Source organism: Bufo gargarizans, chromosome 2 (assembly GCF_014858855.1).
Source record: "Bufo gargarizans isolate SCDJY-AF-19 chromosome 2, ASM1485885v1, whole genome shotgun sequence".
In the NCBI taxonomy this organism is placed as follows: Eukaryota; Metazoa; Chordata; class Amphibia; order Anura; family Bufonidae; genus Bufo; species Bufo gargarizans.
In genome coordinates, this window is record NC_058081.1 from 694,486,416 (window position 1) to 694,507,038 (window position 20,623).

General features: G+C 46.9%; 3 protein-coding genes across 4 annotated transcripts in view; 2 read left to right on the plus strand and 1 right to left on the minus strand.

Moving 5' to 3' along the window:
• Nucleotides 1–4,754, minus strand: part of MPV17L (MPV17 mitochondrial inner membrane protein like) — a 36,316-nt gene extending 31,562 nt beyond the window's left edge. Inside the window, exon 1 of the mRNA XM_044282393.1 lies at nucleotides 4,710–4,754. The gene's annotated coding sequence lies outside the window, so the exon portion shown is untranslated. The remainder of the gene's footprint in view (nucleotides 1–4,709) is intronic.
• The window catches only part of LOC122928993 (myosin-10-like), a 137,170-nt gene that overhangs the window by 4,638 nt on the left and 111,909 nt on the right, over nucleotides 1–20,623 (plus strand). The gene's annotated exons all lie outside the window — the stretch shown is intronic.
• LOC122928996 lies at nucleotides 1,015–2,605 on the plus strand. The gene is made up of 2 exons (XM_044282394.1): nucleotides 1,015–1,517; nucleotides 1,599–2,605. Exons 1-2 carry the CDS (start codon nucleotides 1,458–1,460, stop codon nucleotides 2,145–2,147), a joined length of 609 nt encoding a protein of 202 aa, XP_044138329.1. The 5' UTR covers nucleotides 1,015–1,457; the 3' UTR covers nucleotides 2,148–2,605.

Below are 20,623 nucleotides of genomic sequence, written 5' to 3' on the forward strand. Positions count from 1 at the left end.
ATTCATCAGCCTCCCTCTGCTGGATGCATGCCGGCTCTCTTGGAATAGGAGTCTGAGATTTCCCCTATTTCAGGAGACTCCTGGACATTATATAAAGCTGACCATTCAGCCGGCAGCTGTTCCTCCGATCCCCTGTACGCATGCACAGTTAGTTTGGCTGAGCATGCATGTGTTTTCAGTGGGGAGAAAGGAATAACAGTGACACACCTCACATAATAGGAGCGCTGAAAGATTATAGCATGCTTGTAGTTATTAGTCCAGTGTCGTCATTAGGGGAGCACCCCTCCTCGCCTCTCTGCTGCCCCCTGCCTCTCAGGGAAGGGATTGTCAGCCTGCTTCATATACAGGGTATATATGCATGCCCAACAGCCTGTCCGTTCCTACACTGAGGGGTGGGAGGAGGTAGGGAATGCCCCCTAATGACTACATTGGACTCATCACTAGGAGTCTCTGTATTCTTTCAGACCTCCTGTTATGCACACAGTTTTTGTGTTATTTGCCCACGTTTGGAAGTGTAGCTGTAATGTGCTGCTCTTATGTAGGGCAGAATGTTATAGAGAGCTCGTCACCTCTCCTGGTTTGTCCATTTTAGTAAATAATTGATTCCCCAGGAAATAACAACAGTTCTGGGGCATCTTTTCTTATAACAGAACATTGTCGTGTTAGTCCTCTTATTCCTCCTGGAAATGCATGAATAAATTAATAATTGGGCGTTACTGACTGGACAGCGTTGGGGCACGGCCGCACTGTATGCAGCTTTGTAAGCAAAAATCAGGAGAGATAGTATGAGGCCTCTTGCACACGACCGTATGGCTTTTTCAGTGTTATGCGGGCCGTTTTTAACGGATCCGTCTTAACGTTTTTTGTTTCAGTAGTGTTTCCCCCTCACCCATGACGGCACCCAGTGCGACTCAGGACCTCCCATCAGGACAGGAAACCTGAGAAGATAAAAAAACACACCTCCACCCAACACCAGTTCAGGTTTCCTGTCCTCCGGATGGGAGTTCCTGAGAAGCAGCGCAGCAGATCGCTGCATGACATACCTCAAGAAGAACCAGCGCTGGGGGGGGGGGTCTGTGGCGTGGCCGTGGGAAGACCTATCCCTGGGGAGTGGTAGTTCTGTGGCCGTGCCTGAAGCCGCTCCCCACAAGTCTGCCTGCTCCCGCACTCGCTACCGGTCCTGTGGGGAGCCGCTGTGGCCGTGTTCAGGCGGCTCCCCGCGCCGACATGCCCAGGTTAAAGATGGCGCCCGCGCGTCTAAGCGCTTATGCGCATGCGCCGGGCCGTCCTTCAGGGGGCCGGCTGACGTTGGGGGGGGGGGGGGCGGGGCTCTCTCCCGACGCGCAGGACCCGGAAGTGAGGGCCGAGGCGCGTCTTTTAAATCTATAAATACGGCAGCAGGTGCAGGCAGCCAGCGGGGCACAGTTTCTTGTGCTGAAGTAGGATCCAGCTGAAGCATGTCGGAACCTACAGATGGACGCGCTGAACCCCTGGACCCCTTGAGGCCTCCAAGTCCGGTACTGGTCCTAAGGACGGGGAGAGGAAAAATTCACTTGGTGAGAACGTTCCTTTTTACTAATAAGGTGTTTCTATCTTAGATCCCAAAGCCTCCTAAAAAATCATCCTCCAAGTCCAAACACAAGGAGTGTGCAGACTGTAAAACGGCTCTATCTGCATCCTATCAGAAATCTCTGTGCACAGCATGTATAGACAAGCTGGTAGCGGAACAGTCCAAGACCCTTACAAGATCTATGAAGTCCCTAATCAAAGCGTCCTTCAAGGCGTTCAGTAAAGGCCGTGCCAGATCCCCGGATAAAGCCACAAAATATGATAGTAGGGAAATGGACTCGTCCGATAGTGAAGCCAGAGAATCCGGACAGTTAGATTCCAGTAATTTGGACTCCTCGGACGAGGAATATTCAGGGAAGTCCTTTTTTTCCCCTGATGATACGCAGCCGTTACTAAAAGCGGTCCGAGCAACTATGCAATTGGAGGACATTAAGGAGACCAGATCGGTTGCAGATCAGGCCTTCCAGGCTTTAGGCCCTAAGAGACATAGAGTTTTTTCTGTACATGAGAGCATGCAGGCGATTATTAAAAAGGAGTGGAAGAATCCCGACAAAGTTCTTCATACCCTCCTCGGTTAAAAGAAAGTACCCTTACGAAGAAAAAGTGTCCTCAAGCTGGGATAGGGCCCCTACGGTGGATGCACCAGTCGCCAAGATTGCAAAAAAGTCTGCCCTCCCCTTTGATGATTTAGGTTGCCTCTCGGACCCTTTAGACAAAAAAGCGGATATATATCTTAAACGGGCTTGGGAGACGTCGGCCGCCTGTCTCAGGCCGGCAGTCGCAGCCACTTGGGTTTCCCGGTCGCTGAGACTATGGATTGACCAGCTAGAAACGCACCTTAAAGAAAAGAGGCCTAGAGAAGAGCTCCTAGCCTCTCTCCCCTCCTCTTTAATCCCTTATCACTCTCTCCGGAGAACAATTTATTTCTTCCACTGGTGTTGGGTGGAGGTGTGTCCTTTTTATCTTCTCAGGTTTCCTGTCCTGATGGGAGGTCCTGAGTCGCACTGGGTGCCGTCATGGGTATTGAGAAAAACGATTACCGGTAAGCAATGTTGTTTTCCGCTTCAGTTTAGTTTTTCAGTTCGGTTTACATTTTTTGCGGATCGCAAATAGAAACTGAAGCATGGCGTATACAGTAATTACATAGAAAAACTGGGCTGGGCATAACATTTTCAATAGATGGTTCCGAAAAAACAGAACGGATACTGAAGACATACAGATGCATTGCGTTTTTTTTTTTTTTTTTTGGACCTATTGACTTGAATCGAGCGACAGAACGTCATTTGTGGGCAATAACAGGACATGTTCTAACGGAACGGAAATACAGAAACTGAATGCATACGGTGTACATTCTTCTTTTTTTTTTTTTTTTTTGCGGAACCATTGAAATTAATGGTTCTGTATACGAAATGCAAAAAAAGGCCCGTAAACGTGAAAAAAAAAAGTTTGTGTACAAGAGGCCTAAAGGACAGATATGACGTCTTGTCTTTTTTAATTTACTCTTGACTTTGACTTCCAGAACTGCAAAATTATTATATTATGGGGGAATACAGGCATTTAGTAAAAGAGGCATGCGAGGAGAGCCGGCGGGATGTCTGTAGACTATAGGTCATCAGTATCTGATGGGTGGCGGTATGACACCCGGGACCCCCGCTAAACAGCTGTTTGAGAAGACCGCGGCGCTCGCAGTAGAGCTGCAGCCTTCTCACTGCTTCCTCCAGGCCAAGTGACGTCACAACTATGTCAAGTGGTCTGGGTGCAGCTCGGCCCCATTGAAGTGAGCGGTGCTGAGCCGCGTCCAGGCAGTGTTCATAATCGTGACGACACTGGCCTGTGGGAACCGCCTCTGCCTTCTCAAACAGCTGATCAGCGGGGGCCTCTGGTGTCGGACCCCCACCAATCAGATACTGATGACTAGGGGTGAGCGAATCAACTTCGAATAAAACATCCGAAGACGATTCGCATAAAACTTTGTTCTAATACTGTACGGAGCAGGAGCTCAGTACAGTATTAGAATGTATTGGCTGCGATGAGCCCAAGTTATTACTTTGCGAGACTTCACGCAATAACTTCAGAAATGGATTTATACTGTAAAAAAACATTTCCTGGACTCTGGTTCGGTTCCAAGGTACCACTTCCCGAGGAACCGATCCAGAGTTCTGGAAATGTTTTTTTTTTTTTTTACAGTATAAATCAATTTCTATTGATTCATTGGAGCCAATACATTCTAATACTGTACTGAGCTCCTACTCTGCTCTTCCCTACTGATTATTAGCCAAAAGATAGATCATCAGAAGGTGTAGAGGACTTCTCAGCTCTCCTGACACGTCTGTTATAGTAGCTGTATTCCTCATATAATAACAATTTTGCAGCATCTATTCTGATGATTTAATGTTGAACCATCTGACCTCTGTTATTCCTTCTAGAAGTTATGAATGAATTGCATAGGCCCAGATGGTTGTTACCAGTTGGTGTTTTGCTCTTGCACAGTCTGACACTGGCAGCACTGATTGGATAATGTCAGATTGTGCAGGGACACCCCCCCCCTCCCCCCAAACTGGTAACGCCCATCTGGACCTTTTAACTACTAGCAGGAATAATAGAGGAATGGTGCAACAGAACATTAAGAATAGATGCTCCAGAATAGTTATTACATGGGTGATGCAAGTAGTTACTAAAGCAGACGTGTCAGGAAAGGGGACAGGTCCTCTTTGAAGGGAACTGTCACCTGAGGGCGGCACAGTATAGGGACCGACCCGCTGATTTCTGCAGTCTGTCACTTTTGAGCTGGCAGTCAGTACTTTCATAGTACTGCCCTAAGTTTCATCATAAATTAGGCGCGTCTATGGCAGTCCTTGTGGCCGGTAAGTCCCGTCCCCTGGCACACCCCCCCCTTCCCGGCCAACTGCTGAACAGTGTAAAAAAAACTGCGCAACAAAATATTCTTGCACGGCCAGTTAAAAAGAACCCTAATAAGTGCCCCCCAATGAGGGCAGCATAGGACAGGTGGCAGGTTCCCTTTACACTAACAGACCTGTGACTGCGCATGTGTCCGCAGTGCACCCCATCACTGCATCAGATACATAATACACTAATACCAGAACCCAGCACACGGTGTAATGTAATAATAATGAGCGTACTCGCCTGAGGACAAACGCACGGACTGTGGACAGACGGGAACCTGCAGAAAAATGACCTCCTCCTAATTACACAAGCCTGTTATTTAAAGAGGCAAAGGTCGTGTGGCCTCCCATAGGACCGTCCAGCGTAGGTTGGCGAGTGACCTCGTAGCGATCCCGAGGAGCCTGATTTCTCCAAATGGTTCTCCTTTCTTACATGTGTTGCTAGCAGGGCTACAGTCACTTTAATGGCCTTTAGGCGTTGTTCACACTCGTGTTAGTTTTCTCCATCGGGTTTCCAGTGCTTTTATAATCAGAATTGTCCTGTCCACTGAAAAAATGTATAATATGTCAGCGGGGGGTGTATGTCCAAAGTATGGCTGCCTGCCACACAGTCACTCAAATCACCACTGTGAAATAAAGTATACCGCACATGGGGCCTGGAAACCTGAGCAGACTGCGGTTTTCGGTGGGGGGGGTGGGGGGGGGTTTGTCCCTGCACTGTTAACATTGACATTATCCAATCAGTGCTGCCAGTGTTAGACCTCATGCACACAACCGTATTTTTGGTCCATGTCCAATCTGCATTTTCTGCGGATCGCACACAGACCAATTCACTTCTATGGGTCCGCAAAAAAACACCCGTGTGCTGTCAGCATCTGTGTGGCCCGGTCACAAATTAAAGAACCTGTCCTAGTCTTGTCCAAGAATAGGCTTTTTGACAGTAGGTCCTGGACTGCATCCGTATTTTCCGGTTCCATGATTTGCGGACTGCAAAATGGATACAGGCATCTGTAGGGACACATCCCCCAACTGGTAACACCCAGATGGACCTTTATTGTAAATTAGTAATTCATGCATAACTTCTAGCAGGAATAATAGAGGAACGGCACAACAGAGTCATAAGAATAGATGCTCCAGATTTGGTAGTTACTAAAACAGACCTGTCAGGAGAGGGGACGGGTCCTCTTTAAAGTGCACTGGAGCCCTTCAGCTGATCAGTGGGCTGCTGAGTTGGACCCCCACTCATCTGATATTCATCGTGTATCTCAATTTTTCTCTTCCTGGAGCTCCCCTTTAACCCCTCGCCAGTGTCTGTATGCAGTATGTCTTTGTGCTGACTGTTTAGTGCAGATTTGACAAACGTGCGGCAAGTTGTAAAAGTTGCATAGCTTTTGATTTTGGCGTAGGTACCAGTTTTTGGGGCGCGCTCCCAGAAAATGGCGCTCAAATCTTGCAAATACGAGAATTGTCGCATGCTGTGTTTTTGCAAATGCGGTTGGCCGGGTTCAGGAATCTCTGTCTGCGGTGTACAGATATACGGTACACGCCTGTGGAGGTCAGGTTTTTAGCACGCTATTAGGCGTCCGTGTGAAATGCCTTATCTGACACAGATGGGACCAAGAGCGAAGCCCTTACGTGTGCGCTCGGAATCTGTCATGTAGCCTCCGCGTGTGAAAAGCAAACATGACTCCTGCATACCTCGCCACATGCATCAGGCCCCTATGTCGCCTTCAAGGCCATTCAGTACAGGGAAAGTAGTGCCGCCACGGTGTAGGGTGCTGCATTTTATTACACGTGGGTTGCTTTACTAATTCTAGGAGCCATCCGTAGGTTAACACCTCTTTGATTCTGATCCAATCGGAGGGTGTCCGACTCTCGTGATCCCCCGCCGATCAGCCGTTTGAGAGGCGAGCGACTCTCCTGTGAGCGCTCTGACCTTCTCTCAGCCATTGTATAGCGGCTGTGCTTGGTATCACGCAGATTTAAACTGAGCATGTGCGACCAGCTCAGTGAGGTGGACAAGAAATACTGAAAAGAACAAACTGCAGGTGGCGCTATACATGGTACATAAGTAACATAGTACATAAGGCTGAAAAAAGACATTTGTCCATCCAGTTCGGCCTGTTATCCTGCAAGTTGATCCAGAGGAAGGCAAAAAACCCCTGTGAGGTAGAAGCCAATTTTCCCCACTTTGGGGGAATAAAAAATTCCTTCCTGACTACAGATACATTTTATTGAATATCTCAGTGGCTATACTAAATTTTTAATTACATGCAAATACAAAAGTATTCAGATCCGGGTGCTGGGTTGAAATATATATTTTTAAAGAATATTTTTCATGTCACAATCCATGTGAAGTCCTGTAAATTGTGAGGTGCGGCCTCCATGGTTTGGACTTGTTTCTCCAGCACATCCCTCAGATGATGAGCCCTGATTTTCAGAGACCGTCCTGGCAAATTCAGGCTGTCCTGGGCCGGAAATGGGCAGGGCTGATAACGCCGTTCCCAGGGGCGAGGTTTTGGATACCCCGATTTTACCATCCTAAACATTGACGTCAATCATAGCCGGGCTAGCCTTCACTCCCCATGTGCATCGCTGAACCATGGGCGCCCATCATCCGGTCCACCGGCTGTCCTTCTTTGGACCACTTAACCACTTCATACCAGGAACACCCCACAACACGTAGCGTTTTGGAGACTCTCTGCGCAGTCGTCTTGTCATCACAAAGTCGCTCGGATCCTTACACTTGTCCGTTTTTCCTGCTTCCAGCACCAACTTCAAGAACAGACTGTTCGCCCACTGCCTAATATATCACCCCTTGACCGGTGCCAGTGTCACGAGATAATCAATGTCATTAGGCATGAGCAAATCGACTTCAGATGGACACGCCCCCTGGGCTGCAGCAGAAAGGACACGCCCCCTGGGCTGCAGCAGAAAGGGCACGCCCCCTGGGCTGCAGCAGAAAGGACACGCCCCCTGGGCTGCAGCAGAAAGGACACGCCCCCTGGGCTGCAGCAGAAAGGACACGCCCCCTGGGCTGCAGCAGAAAGGACACGCCCCCTGGGCTGCAGCAGAAAGGACACGCCCCCTGGGCTGCAGCAGAAAGGACACGCCCCCTGGGCTGCAGCAGAAAGGACACTCCCCTGAGCTGCCAGCTTGATATAAATCTAGCAAAGCATTGAATGGGGTGATCTCTGGATCCTGGCTTCGGCTGAAAAAAAAAAAAAAAAACCCTAGAAAGAATAAACAAAATACCTAAATATCTGCGCTGTGTGAACCCGGCCTTAGCGGTTTGTATATATTTACTTGTTGCTAAGCAATTTATAGTCTAATTTGTGAGTTAACTGTTAACTAGAGGAGGGCAAAGGTTATTACTGCGGGAGCATCGATAAGATTACCTGTAGTGAGGATGGCGGGCGTAGCGTGGGGACAAACATTACCGCTCGGTGCTTAGACCAAACCCTTCGGTTCCCCGTTTACCTTGCAGTACCCCTCCTGCCTACTCTTGCTATTTCCGTATATAAGAAGCAACCCCCTATAAGGCCTCTTTCACACGAGCGAGTTTTCTTTCCCGACGTGATGCATGTAGTGAACACAGCATCCGGACTTGATCCTGACCCATTCATTTCAATGGCTCTGTGCCCTTGGGCGACATTTTCACGTGTTATTTCTGCGTTCAGGAAAAATGCCAGCCTGTTCTATATTGTGAGATTTTCACGCAGCCCTGACCCCATAGAAGTGATTGGAGCTTGTGGGAATTAACTGAAGAAATTCGGATACAATGCGTTTTCACATATGGTTGGTAGGAGATGTAAATTGTTCTTCATGTGCGTGAAAAAATGGAAAGACTGAACAGTCACAGAAAAAATCGTATTCAACTTGCCTGCAAAACCGTACGGGTTTTCCTTAACAGATCCTGACCCAATCCGTGTGCACGAGCCTATAGGCAGCCATACACCTTCAGTAGCAGTCGGATGAACGTTCCTTTGGCCGAGAGCGACTATTTCTTGAGAAACCCCACATGCACACTCAGTTTGGCCGGGTGTGCATGTGTTCTCGTTGACGAGAGGGGAGTAAGCTGATGCCAGATACTTCTAGTGGCGGGTTATCTCCCCTGAGGAGAAAGGATCGGGCATGTAGAAATCCTTCAGAGCAAAAAACAATAGAGCTGTATATAAAATAAAGTATACCCCGCAATCTATACAATAAGTAAATATATATAGATATATAGCCATATGTTCGGGCTGTTTGAGATGGTACCGCCAAATGTAAACCCTGACCACACCCACACAGTACACAAATATGCAACGTTATGCCAGAACCCGCCACCTATATTACTCTCCAAATTACAAAGGACAATGCTGGGAAATGTGGAAATTCTCATCACAAGGTGTTAGGAACAATTTTCAATTATCTGTGACTAGGTGGCATTTCGGCCAAGTTCACCTTATCTACTCACCAATTTTTAAGTATTTGGTGGGTTTGGCAACTAAAACCCCCTGGGTATCAGCTGAAATTATAGGAGGCTGTAGCATAGGGCAAATCTAGTACTGCATGGCACCCTATTAAAGTGCAAGATCAGCAGGGCACCTCTCTGTGACGTGGACATCGGCTGGTGTGGTCCTGATGGGAGAACCACCTTAAGCTGGCCATGCACATTCTAATCTAAAATATAGGAGGGTAGCCCAACTATTCCCTGAGGTTTACAAAAAAATAAAAATGTGGTACCTGCAGTGGCCACTAGAGGGAGCACAGGAGCACACTGTTATACATTGAGTTCAGGTTGCAGTAAGCTCCCATGCTCCCTCTAGTTGTGGCTGCAGGGAGCCAAAAGGTGATTTTAATTAGCTGACTGTGTTAGGACTTCCAAGTTTGAAACCACTTTAGTTGCCATCTAAAGCCCTGCCGAGGAAGTCCAGACGTCCTCCATTAACGCCACGTCAGAGGTGGTAAATGCAGGGAATAATATTGGTCCAGATATTCCTGAGCTCTAGGTGCAGATCCCCTTTGGCTTTGTGTTCATGTAGCAGCATCAGACCATGAAGCAAGAAATGCTTCAATTAACTTTTCTTGGAATGAAACTCGATCCGCGCCACTGTTTACCTGCAGCCTATTCCATGGTCTTAATTACGAAATGGTTTGCATGTTACAACAGTCAAACAATGAGTGATGACGACAGCTTCTAGTATAGTAATATAGTAAATATTTTTCACCATGTCGGTCCTGTTCACATGGAGCCTTTTGCAGGCAGAATATGGGGCAGGTTCTGCACCAAAAAGCCGGCGGGTGGCCGTGTGGAATCCACCACTCATGTCCGTTCTTGGTGCGTTGTCTGGATGGTCGCCTCTGGAAACCGCGGCAGATGTCCGCTCGTGTAGTTGCTGACTTCATGTACATCTTCTCCAGGCTTTTTATCTTCAGTTTGGACTCCTGACCTATTTTCACCGCATATACCAGTCCCTCCGGTTTGTTTCCATCCTGTATGTAGCACTTCCTGTTCCTGCATCCAACCAAACCCATGATGCACTTCTTCTTCTTTCTTCCACAGCTCCAGCACCGCCCCTAACAACGCCCAGCTAGTTTATAGCTCCTCCCACCACAGTTACATAGACACTCGCCTATCACTGCTCCTAACCATGACCTTTTTTGGAAGCGCCCAACCAAAGGGGTACATGTGTTTTTTTTTTTTTTTTTTTGTTTTGTTTTTTTGTTTTGTTTTTTGTTTGTTTTTTTGCCTTGCTTCAAAAAATGCATGTGCCAGTGTGTCTTGCAGGTTTTTGTACCAGTGTATTTCTCCCATACTGCTCTAAAGAGTAAGTGACATCGGGTCGGGGGGGTATATACTTTGGTACATAAAACTGTCTACATAAAAACGCTATTTAGGTAAAAACGCCTTCAAAAACACTACAAAAGAAAGTGTGCTTTTGTATGAATTTTTGCTAACGCCATTAAAAACAAAACATGGTGGTGCAGATGTTCTAATCCTATAGATGGCACAGGCCGTGTAGACCGGCGCCAGGTTTATCTCGGGGGGGGGGGGGGGGGGCTCAGGCAGGATGATAAATGTGGCGCAGGGAAAGGCTGACTCTATACCACCGATGGATTGGCATTGAGGCAGAATTTTAATAGCATTTTAGGTCCCGCCCCATTCACTGCATATGCCCACCCCTTCCTGCTAAGCCCCACCCCTTACCCAGCAAGTTGGAAAAAAGTGTAGAAACCCTAGTTGTGCCACATTTTGGACAGATTCCAGGCACAGACACATTAGTAAGTCTGGGCCAGTGTGTAAGGACCCTTAAGACGTCTTCCAGTGGCAGTGAACCACCTGGCAGTGCCCTATACCCTGTTGGTGTGCGCTCGGCAGCCCCATCAATCTTGGGGGCTAGAATTAGGAAATGGCTTGTTCACACCTACAGGCGCTATCTGTCAGAATGAGGAGCAGTGGAGGACATGCTGGAACCGGTAGTCCTTGTCACGTTACTGAAGTCACAGCTTTAGATAACAACATGATCTTTTCCGAAACTCCCCAAGCGGGAAATGACTTTAGCCGTGTCCTCGACTCCTTCTTTATCTGGGGAAGGGGGGGGGGGGGGGGGGGGGGGGGAGCCTTTTTGTACGCCATGTGCCTCGCAGACCACACAGCGGGAACATTGCAGGTATTGTGTTGCCAGTAATGAGTTTCAGGCTACGTCGAAAGGGAATGTGAATGGCATTTTGATTTTCTCCTTCCAGACATTTGTCAGCCCAAAAAAATGTTTTTATTGGTAAGGCAGCGTTTTTTGTGCCTTTTCCTGAGGTGTCCCGCTCATTGAGAGCTCTCGCATTCCTGAGGATTTGCTTCACGGTTTCGTAATATCGGCTTGTGTGTCATATTTGTCTTGGCTCCAGACGTTCTTCAGGTGTGTCGGCTTTAGTCCTCTTTCCTCAGGTCACATACTGTAGGATTAGGCAATGTTCACACGTCGAGTTGTGCTTTAGGATTTTCAGTTTCGTTCCATGTCTTGCAGATATCTGAGGTCATAGAGGCTTCCTTATCGGACGGCGTCCTAATAGGGATGTGGAAACTGCGGTCAGATCATTGACAATTTGCCTCATGTAGCAGAACAGCGAGTGGTGTGTAGGATTTGACCTGCCGTGGATTTTCGAAATCTGCGCCACAGGTCAATTTCCGCACATAACATTTTAAATCTCAAATTTTATCTACTTAGCTGGTACTGTATTACGCTGCAGATACTTCACACAAAGCATCTGCGTGTTAGGCCTCATGCACACGGCTGTTTTGGTCCGCATCTGAGCCGCAGTTTTGGTGGCTCGGATGCAGACCCATTCACTTCCATGGGGCCGCAAAAGATGCGGAGTGCTGTCCGCATCCGTTGCTCCGTTCCGTGGCCACACAAAAAAAAATAAAAAATAACCTGTCCTACTCTTGTCCAAGAATAGGCAGTTGTATTAAAGGCTGTCCGTGCCGTTCCGCATATTGCGGAACGCACACGGACGCCATCCGTGTTTTGCAGATCCGCGGTTTTCGGACCGCAAAAACTGAACGCTCGTGTGCATGAGGCCTAGGCCTAGTTTCATACTAGCATTAAATACAATCCAGTAGACTGTTCTGGCAGAGGAACAGCCTGCCGAAGTTCATCGTATCTGACATACCCACAAGGGGCTAGAGAACTGCCAGACTCCATTGACTATAAAGGGATTCGGCCTGTTTCCGGCATTAGTGCCAGTATTTGGCTGGACAAAAATTTGGTTCTTGCTGCAAAAGGCAGTATCCGGCTATGCCAGATAGGATGAAATCTAGCAGGTTGTTCCTCTGCCGGAACAGACGACTGGGTGGTTTTAATACCAGTGTGAAACAAGTTTAATACTCACTGCGTGCATGCAGCTTTCCACTACGACATCTGCAGCAAAATCCACAGCATTGTAACTATCTAGACCTGTGGACTCCTCCCCTGGACTTACTCCTCTTTGATGGCCACTTCGTTATATACAGAGGTGCTGTCACACAGTGGTGAGGAGGAGGGAGGGCCCCTTCACAGGAATAGGCCCCCAGTACACTGAACTGTAGTAATATAGGCAGCAGAATAAATGGTTTTACTGGAGCAGCAATGAAGGATGCATAGGCTCTTCTGCACAAAGTAGATCTGGGCAACAGAAAGTCACCGCTATGTTTTTTTACTCCACAAAACAAAATAACGTTCCTGTACCTGAGTGCACCCCCTTAGTTTTTGGCCCCATGGCTGCTATTGTGGTATGTAAGGGGTGATGTGATGGATTGCCCATTAAAGAACGGATTGCAGAAGGTTTAGGTAAACTTTTTTTCACAACAGTGGTACAAAATGCTTGATGGTTACAATTCCCACTCGGTGGCACCATACACTTAATTGTTGCTGAACACTCAGAGGCACAGTATACTTGGTGGTTGTTCGTAATACCTGAACATTGCTAAACACCTCTAGTTATAGTTACACATTGTTTATTGGTCAATGATATCTTCACATGGACCACGGTAATTTGAGATACCTTCATGCAGACTGCTTTAACATACGATTGAATACTTTCACTTCACGTAAGAGAAGGGTTACCCTCGGTTTACTTGGCTCAGATTCTCAGAGCTCCTTGGTCCAAACCCTTCCACCAGTCCACTATACCATATGAGATCTAACAGGCCGTGGGTCATCCAAACACCTACTATCCCTGGTTGTTCACTATCTAAAGGCTGAAATCTGTCACAGCCCTCTCTGCCCAAGCTGTAGCTTCTCCTAAGGCTAAAGGTCTCTCCAAATCCACTTTGCTTCCCACAGACTGAAGTGTCACATGATCCACACGGAGTTGGCTTCCCACAGACTAAAATCTCACGTGATCCACATAGACTTGACTTCACACAGTCTGAAATATCACACAACCCAAACTAAATTAGCATTCCATACACTGAAGGCTTACATGATCCATGTGGAGTTGACTTCCCACAGCCTAAAGTCTCGCACGATCCATGTGTAGTTGGCTTCCCAAAGCATAAAGTCTCAAGCAACCCAGGTTGTAGTTGTCTTGCCACAGGCTTAAGTCTCACACAGCCCATGTGTAGTTGGCTTCCCACAGCCTACAGTCTCAGGCGACCCATGTGTAGTTGGCTTCCCACAGGCTTAAGTTTCACACAGCCCATGTGTAGTTGGCTTCCTAGTACAGCCTAAAGTCTCACATGACCCATTTGTAGTTGGCTTCCCACAGCCTACAGTGCCATGCGACCCATATGTAGTTGGCTTCCTACAGCCTAAAGTCTCACACGGCCCATGTGTAGGTGAATTCCCACAGCCTAAAGTCTCAAGCGACCCATATGTAGCTGGCTTCCCACAGGCTTAAGTTTTACACAGCCTATGACTGACATCACCTGTAGTTCATACAGACCTCGAAAAGAGCTGTCTACCCTCAGGACTGATGTACCTCTCAGCCCAGACAGTCCTTGAGACACACTCTCCCAGTCAATTGACCGTCTAGACCAGGCATGCTCAACCTGTGGCCCTCCAGCTGTTGCAAAACTACAACTCCCAGCATGCTCGAACAGTCTACAGCTATCGGCCTACAGCAGGGCATTGTGGAAGTTGTAGTTTTAAAACAGCTGGAGGGCCGCAGGTTGAGCATGCCTGGTCTAGACTCCAGCACCTCACTATACAATGCCACTGCAGCACCATAGATTCTCTGGGTATCAGTTTCAGCTTGGATAACCAATATGTGGCTTCACCACAGGCACAATGGGGCACATTTATTGGGCTTGCCTGTTTTTGGCTAACACTAGACAGGTATATCTCATTCGCTTTCTTTATTTTGCTGAGTATTTATTAAGTCGCACAGCAGTTGATGAATTGGACGAGGAATATTTTTAATAGTCTGACCTCTGGTGGTTGTTTTTCAGTTAGACAGGTTCATATTCACTTAGGCTGGCTTAATTTATTTCTGCATAAAAAAGTCACTTTTTTGCAGGGAAAAGTCCCCTAGAAACTAGAACTTTTAATGCAAAAAACTGAAAACAGGTGAAGAAACGTACGCCAGCCCTGGGTTAGAGTAGAAATTAGACTGTTTTTGTGACCAACTCAGGCGCAAAAAAGAGGCGGCTACATAAATGGATATAAAAAGGTCACAAAAGTTAGAAAATGTCTAATTTAGGTCTCATGCACACGACCGTTGTGTTCCGTTCCGCAAAATGGGGTTCTGTTCCGTGATCAGTTTCCGTTTTTGTTTCCATGTGACTTCCTTTATTTTTGGAGGCTCACCAGACATGAAGGAAAGTAAAAAAAAATCTAAGACAGGTTTGCCATGCAAATGATAGGAAAAAAACTGATGCGGATGACAATCTTGTGTGCCTCCGTGTTTTTTTTTTTTTTTTTTTTTTTTTTTTTTTTTTTTTTAGCGGTCCCATTGACTTGAATGGGTCCGCGAACTGTTTTCCGTGAAAATATTAGTACAGGTTATATTTTTTTGACGGACTGGAACCACTGATCACGGACGCGGATGACAAACGGTGCATTAGCCGAGTTTTCAACTGACCCATTGAAAGTCAATGGGTCCGCAGAAAATCACGAAAAACGGAACAACGGACACTGAATGAAACAACGGTAGTGTGCATGAGGCCTCAGTCTATGAAATCAAAATAGTCTAACAAGGCACAAAAGCCTTCAAAACAGGCACAATTTCAGTTTTAAACTAAACAAAATTGACTGTCTAAAACAGCATTTTTTAGGCTAAAAACAGGCGCAAACACTTTAGTAAATGTGCCCCACGGTCTCTTGTTGTGGCCTCCATCCCACCGCTGTTAGCACAATGGAAACACCCAGGACTACATGTCTTCATGGGTCAACCCTTTTAAATGTGGATTTACCTCAGATTTTGCAGCAGATTTTGTGTCGAAAAGGGGGATATTCACTGTGAAAATCCACCATATAAACTGGCATGCTGCAGATTTGAAATTTTCTCTTGGGTATTTTTCTGCAGCGTCCTGTACTATGCTGCAGATTTTCCATCCTCAAAATCTGGATGAAAAAACCCACCCAGTGTGAACACACCCTGACAGTTTGACTCCATTAGGATCATCTGTAACCGTAAGTCGTGCAGTGCTGATAATAAGCGAGGTTTTTCGGTAAATGATCGTTGGGCTCTTCTTTAGGTCACACTGAAGGTGTTTTCTTCCAGGCGGAGTGATCCTGGCATATAGTTAACCTTTAACTGCATTGGTCGTCAGCCAGGGGATGTGTACACACAATTACATTAAGCTAAAGAAGAGAATGACCTCATTCATGTGAGGGATTAACAAGCACACGTTAACTGAAGCAAACTTCTCGTGGAGTCAGCGGCGGCCTCCGCTCACAATCATTCCTTTCATTGAGCGTGTTGCAGCACTAATGCTGCGTTTAGACTGCCCGATGGAGCAGGCAATTATCGGGAAGGGACTGTTCCTGGTGACTGCCTGCTCGTCAGTGAGGGTGAAGAGCTGCATTTACATGCAGCAATCGCCTCCACTGTATGGGGGCGAGCGATGGTTACAGCTGTTATGCTAATTCGTTGCGGGTAGTGTTGCGCAAACTTGTGTTTTCAATTTCAGCGTACAAGGGTTGGGTTCGGGTTATCTAAGAATTCCGTTATGGATTCCGCTACCACTGACCATAACTAGTAGCAGAATCCATAACGAAATTCTTAGATAACCTGAACCTTGTACGCAGAACTTGAAAACACAAGTTCGCTCATCCCTAATTGCGGGTGATTTATGAAGGGACTTGGTTGATTTTTACGGTGTGTTTGACAGTTGGGCAGGACAGGGGGCTGTACTAGGGCGAGGACCCCGGCAGATTTACTAACATTTACACTTGGGCTCCATTCACACGTCCGCAATTTTCCTTCCGCATCTATTCCGCAATTTTGCGGAACAGGTGCGGATCCATTCATTTCAATGGGGGAGTAATTGCAGTCCGCATCAGCACTTCCGTGATGCGGTTCTGCAAAAAAGACACCAAATGTCATCCGCATTACCCTAGCAGCATGTATTCCTTCTTCCTTTTTTATTTCTGCGGAATGGATGTGGATGCACTTTTGTAAAAAACTGAAGGTTTTTATGGAAACGCGGATCCGCAAAAAAAAGGACCGTAAGGAAAATTGCGGACATGTGAATAAGGCCTTAGAAAAGGGCATAAATGTTGGGGAAAAACTACTCCAGTCAGGGGCAGGAGTAGTTTTTAGGCCCAGTTCACACAAACGTTTTTTATTTTTTTGTGTTCTGTATACGGAACCATTCATTTCAATGGTTCCGCAAAAAAAAACCTGAATTTCCGTTTTTCCGTTCCGTTGAAAGATACAACATGTCCTATATTTGGCCGCAAATCATGTTCCGTGGCTCTATTCAAGTCAATGAGTCCGCAAAAAAAGGAACACATACGGAAATGCATCCATATGTCTTCCGTATCCGTTCCGTTTTTTCTGAACCATCTATTGAAAATGTTATGCCCAGCCCAATTTTTTCTATGGAATTACTGTACATGGCATACGGAAAGGAAACAGAACGGAACTCAAAAACGGAACAACGGATCCGTGAAAAACGGACTGCAAAAAAACTATAAAAGCCATACGTTTGTGTGAACTAGGCCTTACACTAGGCACGCTGACTGCTGTACATGCACCTAATTTATGACAAAGCGTACACCTCGTCATAAATTACCGAATCTTACGGCACCATAGGCGGGATTCAAAGACCAGTGTAAAAAGTCTTAGTAAATGACCCCCATTGTTTCTGGGCAGTAGATCGCTGTTCACACAGCACAATCTGCTGCCCAGAAATGATGATTTAATCCTGCATCAACGATTAATTCACCAGATGAACAAGTGTTTTGCTTATTCATTGAGTGATAGGCAGCACCGTTACACGGGCAGATTATTTTTAGTAAACCCTCCTTAAAGAGGTTCTGCAGTTTGTTTGTTTAAACTGATTATCTATCCTCTAGATAGATCAGCATCTGACCGGCGGGGGTCCGACACCCCGGACCCCCGCCGATCAGCTGTTTCAGAAGGCAGCGGCGCTCCATCAATATGTAAATCCCGGGGAACCCCCTTAAAGGGGGTTTGAATCAACATCCATTACAATAATCATTTATGAAGATCACTAAGTTTGTAATATTTATTTTACTGTTATTGCTCCTGCCTCCCATTCTGGGCTGTCGTCACATGACCATGTCCTTGCAGCCCTTTCATATTTTCTGTGATGTTATGTCCACTAAAAGCCTGGAGAACCCCTTCAACACACATACCTGCCTCAGTTTATCAAAACTGGAGTTAGAGTTCCATAAAAGTCTATGACTCTGATGACCTGTGGGAGGTCCAAGTGTTGAATGTGTAAGGTCCGCAGTGCATGGGCACCAACCGTAGGGCAGGACCCGTCCGTTCTTTTTGCGGTGCGGAGGCATGGACAAACACTCCGTAGTGCTTCCATTGGGTTCTGTGCCTCTGTTCCGCACCACCCCTTCTGGATTGTGGACCCATTCAAATAAATGGGTCCGCATCCGTGATGTGAGCACACGTGGTCAGTGCCCGCATATTGCGCACCTGATGTTTGCGGGCTGCAATACGGGCACGGCCAAGCAATGGCCTTGTGCATGAGCCCTAATGCTGGCCCAAAAAGCGTCCATGTTACAGCCGCCGAACACTGTGTGAAATCGGTCTTGGGGTGCGACCACATGGAGCGGCTGGAATTCAGCCACGCACACCCACAACGGCCAATGGCTGCATGATTTTGCATCAGTGCCACCAGTGGCCCTTGCTTTGCCGCATCCTCATTGTGGGGTTGTACACTAGGAGAGGTTTTATGAGGGCCTACTGCTTGTTTAGTGCCGATAATACATGTCATAAATGGCGCGTATGTCACAGCACTCCAGCTGCTTAGTAACACCGCTGCTGTCAGGGCCTTTTCCATTTGGGGGCCACGGTGGAAAATGCAGATAAATGTGAAGCACATGTTGAGTTTTTTTTTTTTTTCCTTTGTTTTTTCAGAAAAATTACTGCTGCAATTTTTTTTTTTTTGTTTAATGTTATGTAATCTGCGATAGCGGCTCCGGACAGGCCCTCCATCCTGGGGGGAGTTATCAAAACTGATACCAAGGAAAACTGACTTTGGCTACTTTCACACCAGCGTTTTTTGCGGAAAATAGTCATGGATCTACAAAAACGCTTCCGTTACATTAATACAACCGCATGCATCCGTCACGAACGGATCCGGTTGTATTATGTCTTCTAATAGCCATGACGGATCCATCTTGAACACCATTGAAAGTCAAAGGGGGACGAATCAGTTTTCTATTTTCAGAAAACTGATCCGTCCCCGTTGACTCAAATTGTGTGCCAGGACAGATCCGTTTTGGCTCCGCTGCAGGCAGCGTTTTGGTGTCGGCCTCCACAGCGGAATGGTGACTGATCGGAGGCAAACTGATGCATTCTGAGCAGATCCTTTTCCATTCAGAATGCATTAGGGCAAAACTGATCCGTTTTGGACCGCTTGTGAGAGCCCTGAACGGATCTCACAAACGGAGAGCCAAAACGCCAGTGTGAAAGTAGCCTTAAGTCGCCCATATCAACCATACAGATTCCAGCTTTTATTTTTCCGAGCTCCTCTAGAAAATGAAAGGTGGAATCTGATTGGTTGCTAGGGGCAACTAAGGCAGTTTTCATTAGGACCAGTTTTGATAAATCTCTCCCTAGTCGTAGAACATTGCAATCAAAGGTCACATACCTGTCCCAGGAAATATGGCACCTAGTCACAGAGAGTAAAGTAGGGCTCCGTCCTGGTGTTGGGACACAGGAGCGCATGTTTGTCCCCATCCTTGTGTAATTCTCCAAACATTTATTTTAGGGCCTGTGGCGAGGGGACAAAAGCGTTTCCCAGTGTACCAGTATTCCTCTGACCTAAGGCTCTGATATTTGCTCCTGTATAGCCATGTCACCCATAGGCCCACTGTTTAAACAAAGTGGGATATTTATCAAACTGGTGTAAAGTAGAACTGGCTTAGTTTCCTATAGCAACCAATCAGATTCCACCTTTCATTTTTAACAGCTCCTTTGGAAAATCAAAGGTGGAATCTGATTGGTTGCTATGGGCGACTACGCCAGTTCTACTTTACACCAGTTTAATAAATGACCCCAAAAGTTTATACCATGTGGTGTATGTTTTTTGCCATGCCTGACTTTAGGAAGGTGCAGACTGTGTCTTCCTGTAGAGCAGGCTTGCTTAACCTGCGGCCCTCCAGCTGTGGCAAAACTACAACTCCCAGCATGCCTGAACAGCCTACAGCTATCTGCCTACAGCAGGGCATTGTGGGAGTTGTAGTTTTACAACAGCTGGAGGGCCGTAGGTTGAGCATGGCTCCTGTAGAGTAAGGGCTTATTCAGACGGCCGTGAGTGTTTTGCGGTCCACAAATTGTGGATACTGGCCCATGTGCGTTCCGCATTTTGTGCAACGTACATGGCCAGCCCTATACAGAAAATGCCTATTCTTGTCCGTTATTGTGGTCAAGAAAAGGACATGCCCTATATTTTTTGGCGGCACGGAAGTTAAACTACGTGTGCGGACAGCACGCTGTGTGCCGTCTGCATATTTTGCAGCCCCATTGAAATGAGTGGGTCTGCTCCCGTTCCGCAAAATTTTGGAACTGTTGTGGACTCATTTCATATGGTCGTCTGACTGAGCCCTAAAGAGAAGAAAGGTTGATGTGTACCAGCCCAATGGAGGCCAAAAGAACACAGGCCCAGATTTACTAATCGTAAAGATGGTGGCATCTGAGACAGATTTATCCCAGGGCCTGGATGGATAGGCCTAGGGCAGGCCTAGTGCAAAGTAAAACTGGTTTAGGCTACTTTCACACTAGCGTTTGATCGGATCCGTTCTGAACGGATCCGATCATATTAATGCAGACGGAGGCTCCGTTCAGTACGGATCCGTCTGCATTAATAACTTAGAAAAAAATCTAAGTGTGAAAGCAGCCTGAGCGGATCCGTTCAGACTTTCAATGTAAAGTCAATGGGGGACGGATCCGCTTGAAGATTGAGCCACAGGGTGACATCTTCAAGCGGATCCGTTCCCATTGACTTACATTGTAAGTCTGAACGGATCCGCTCGCCTCCG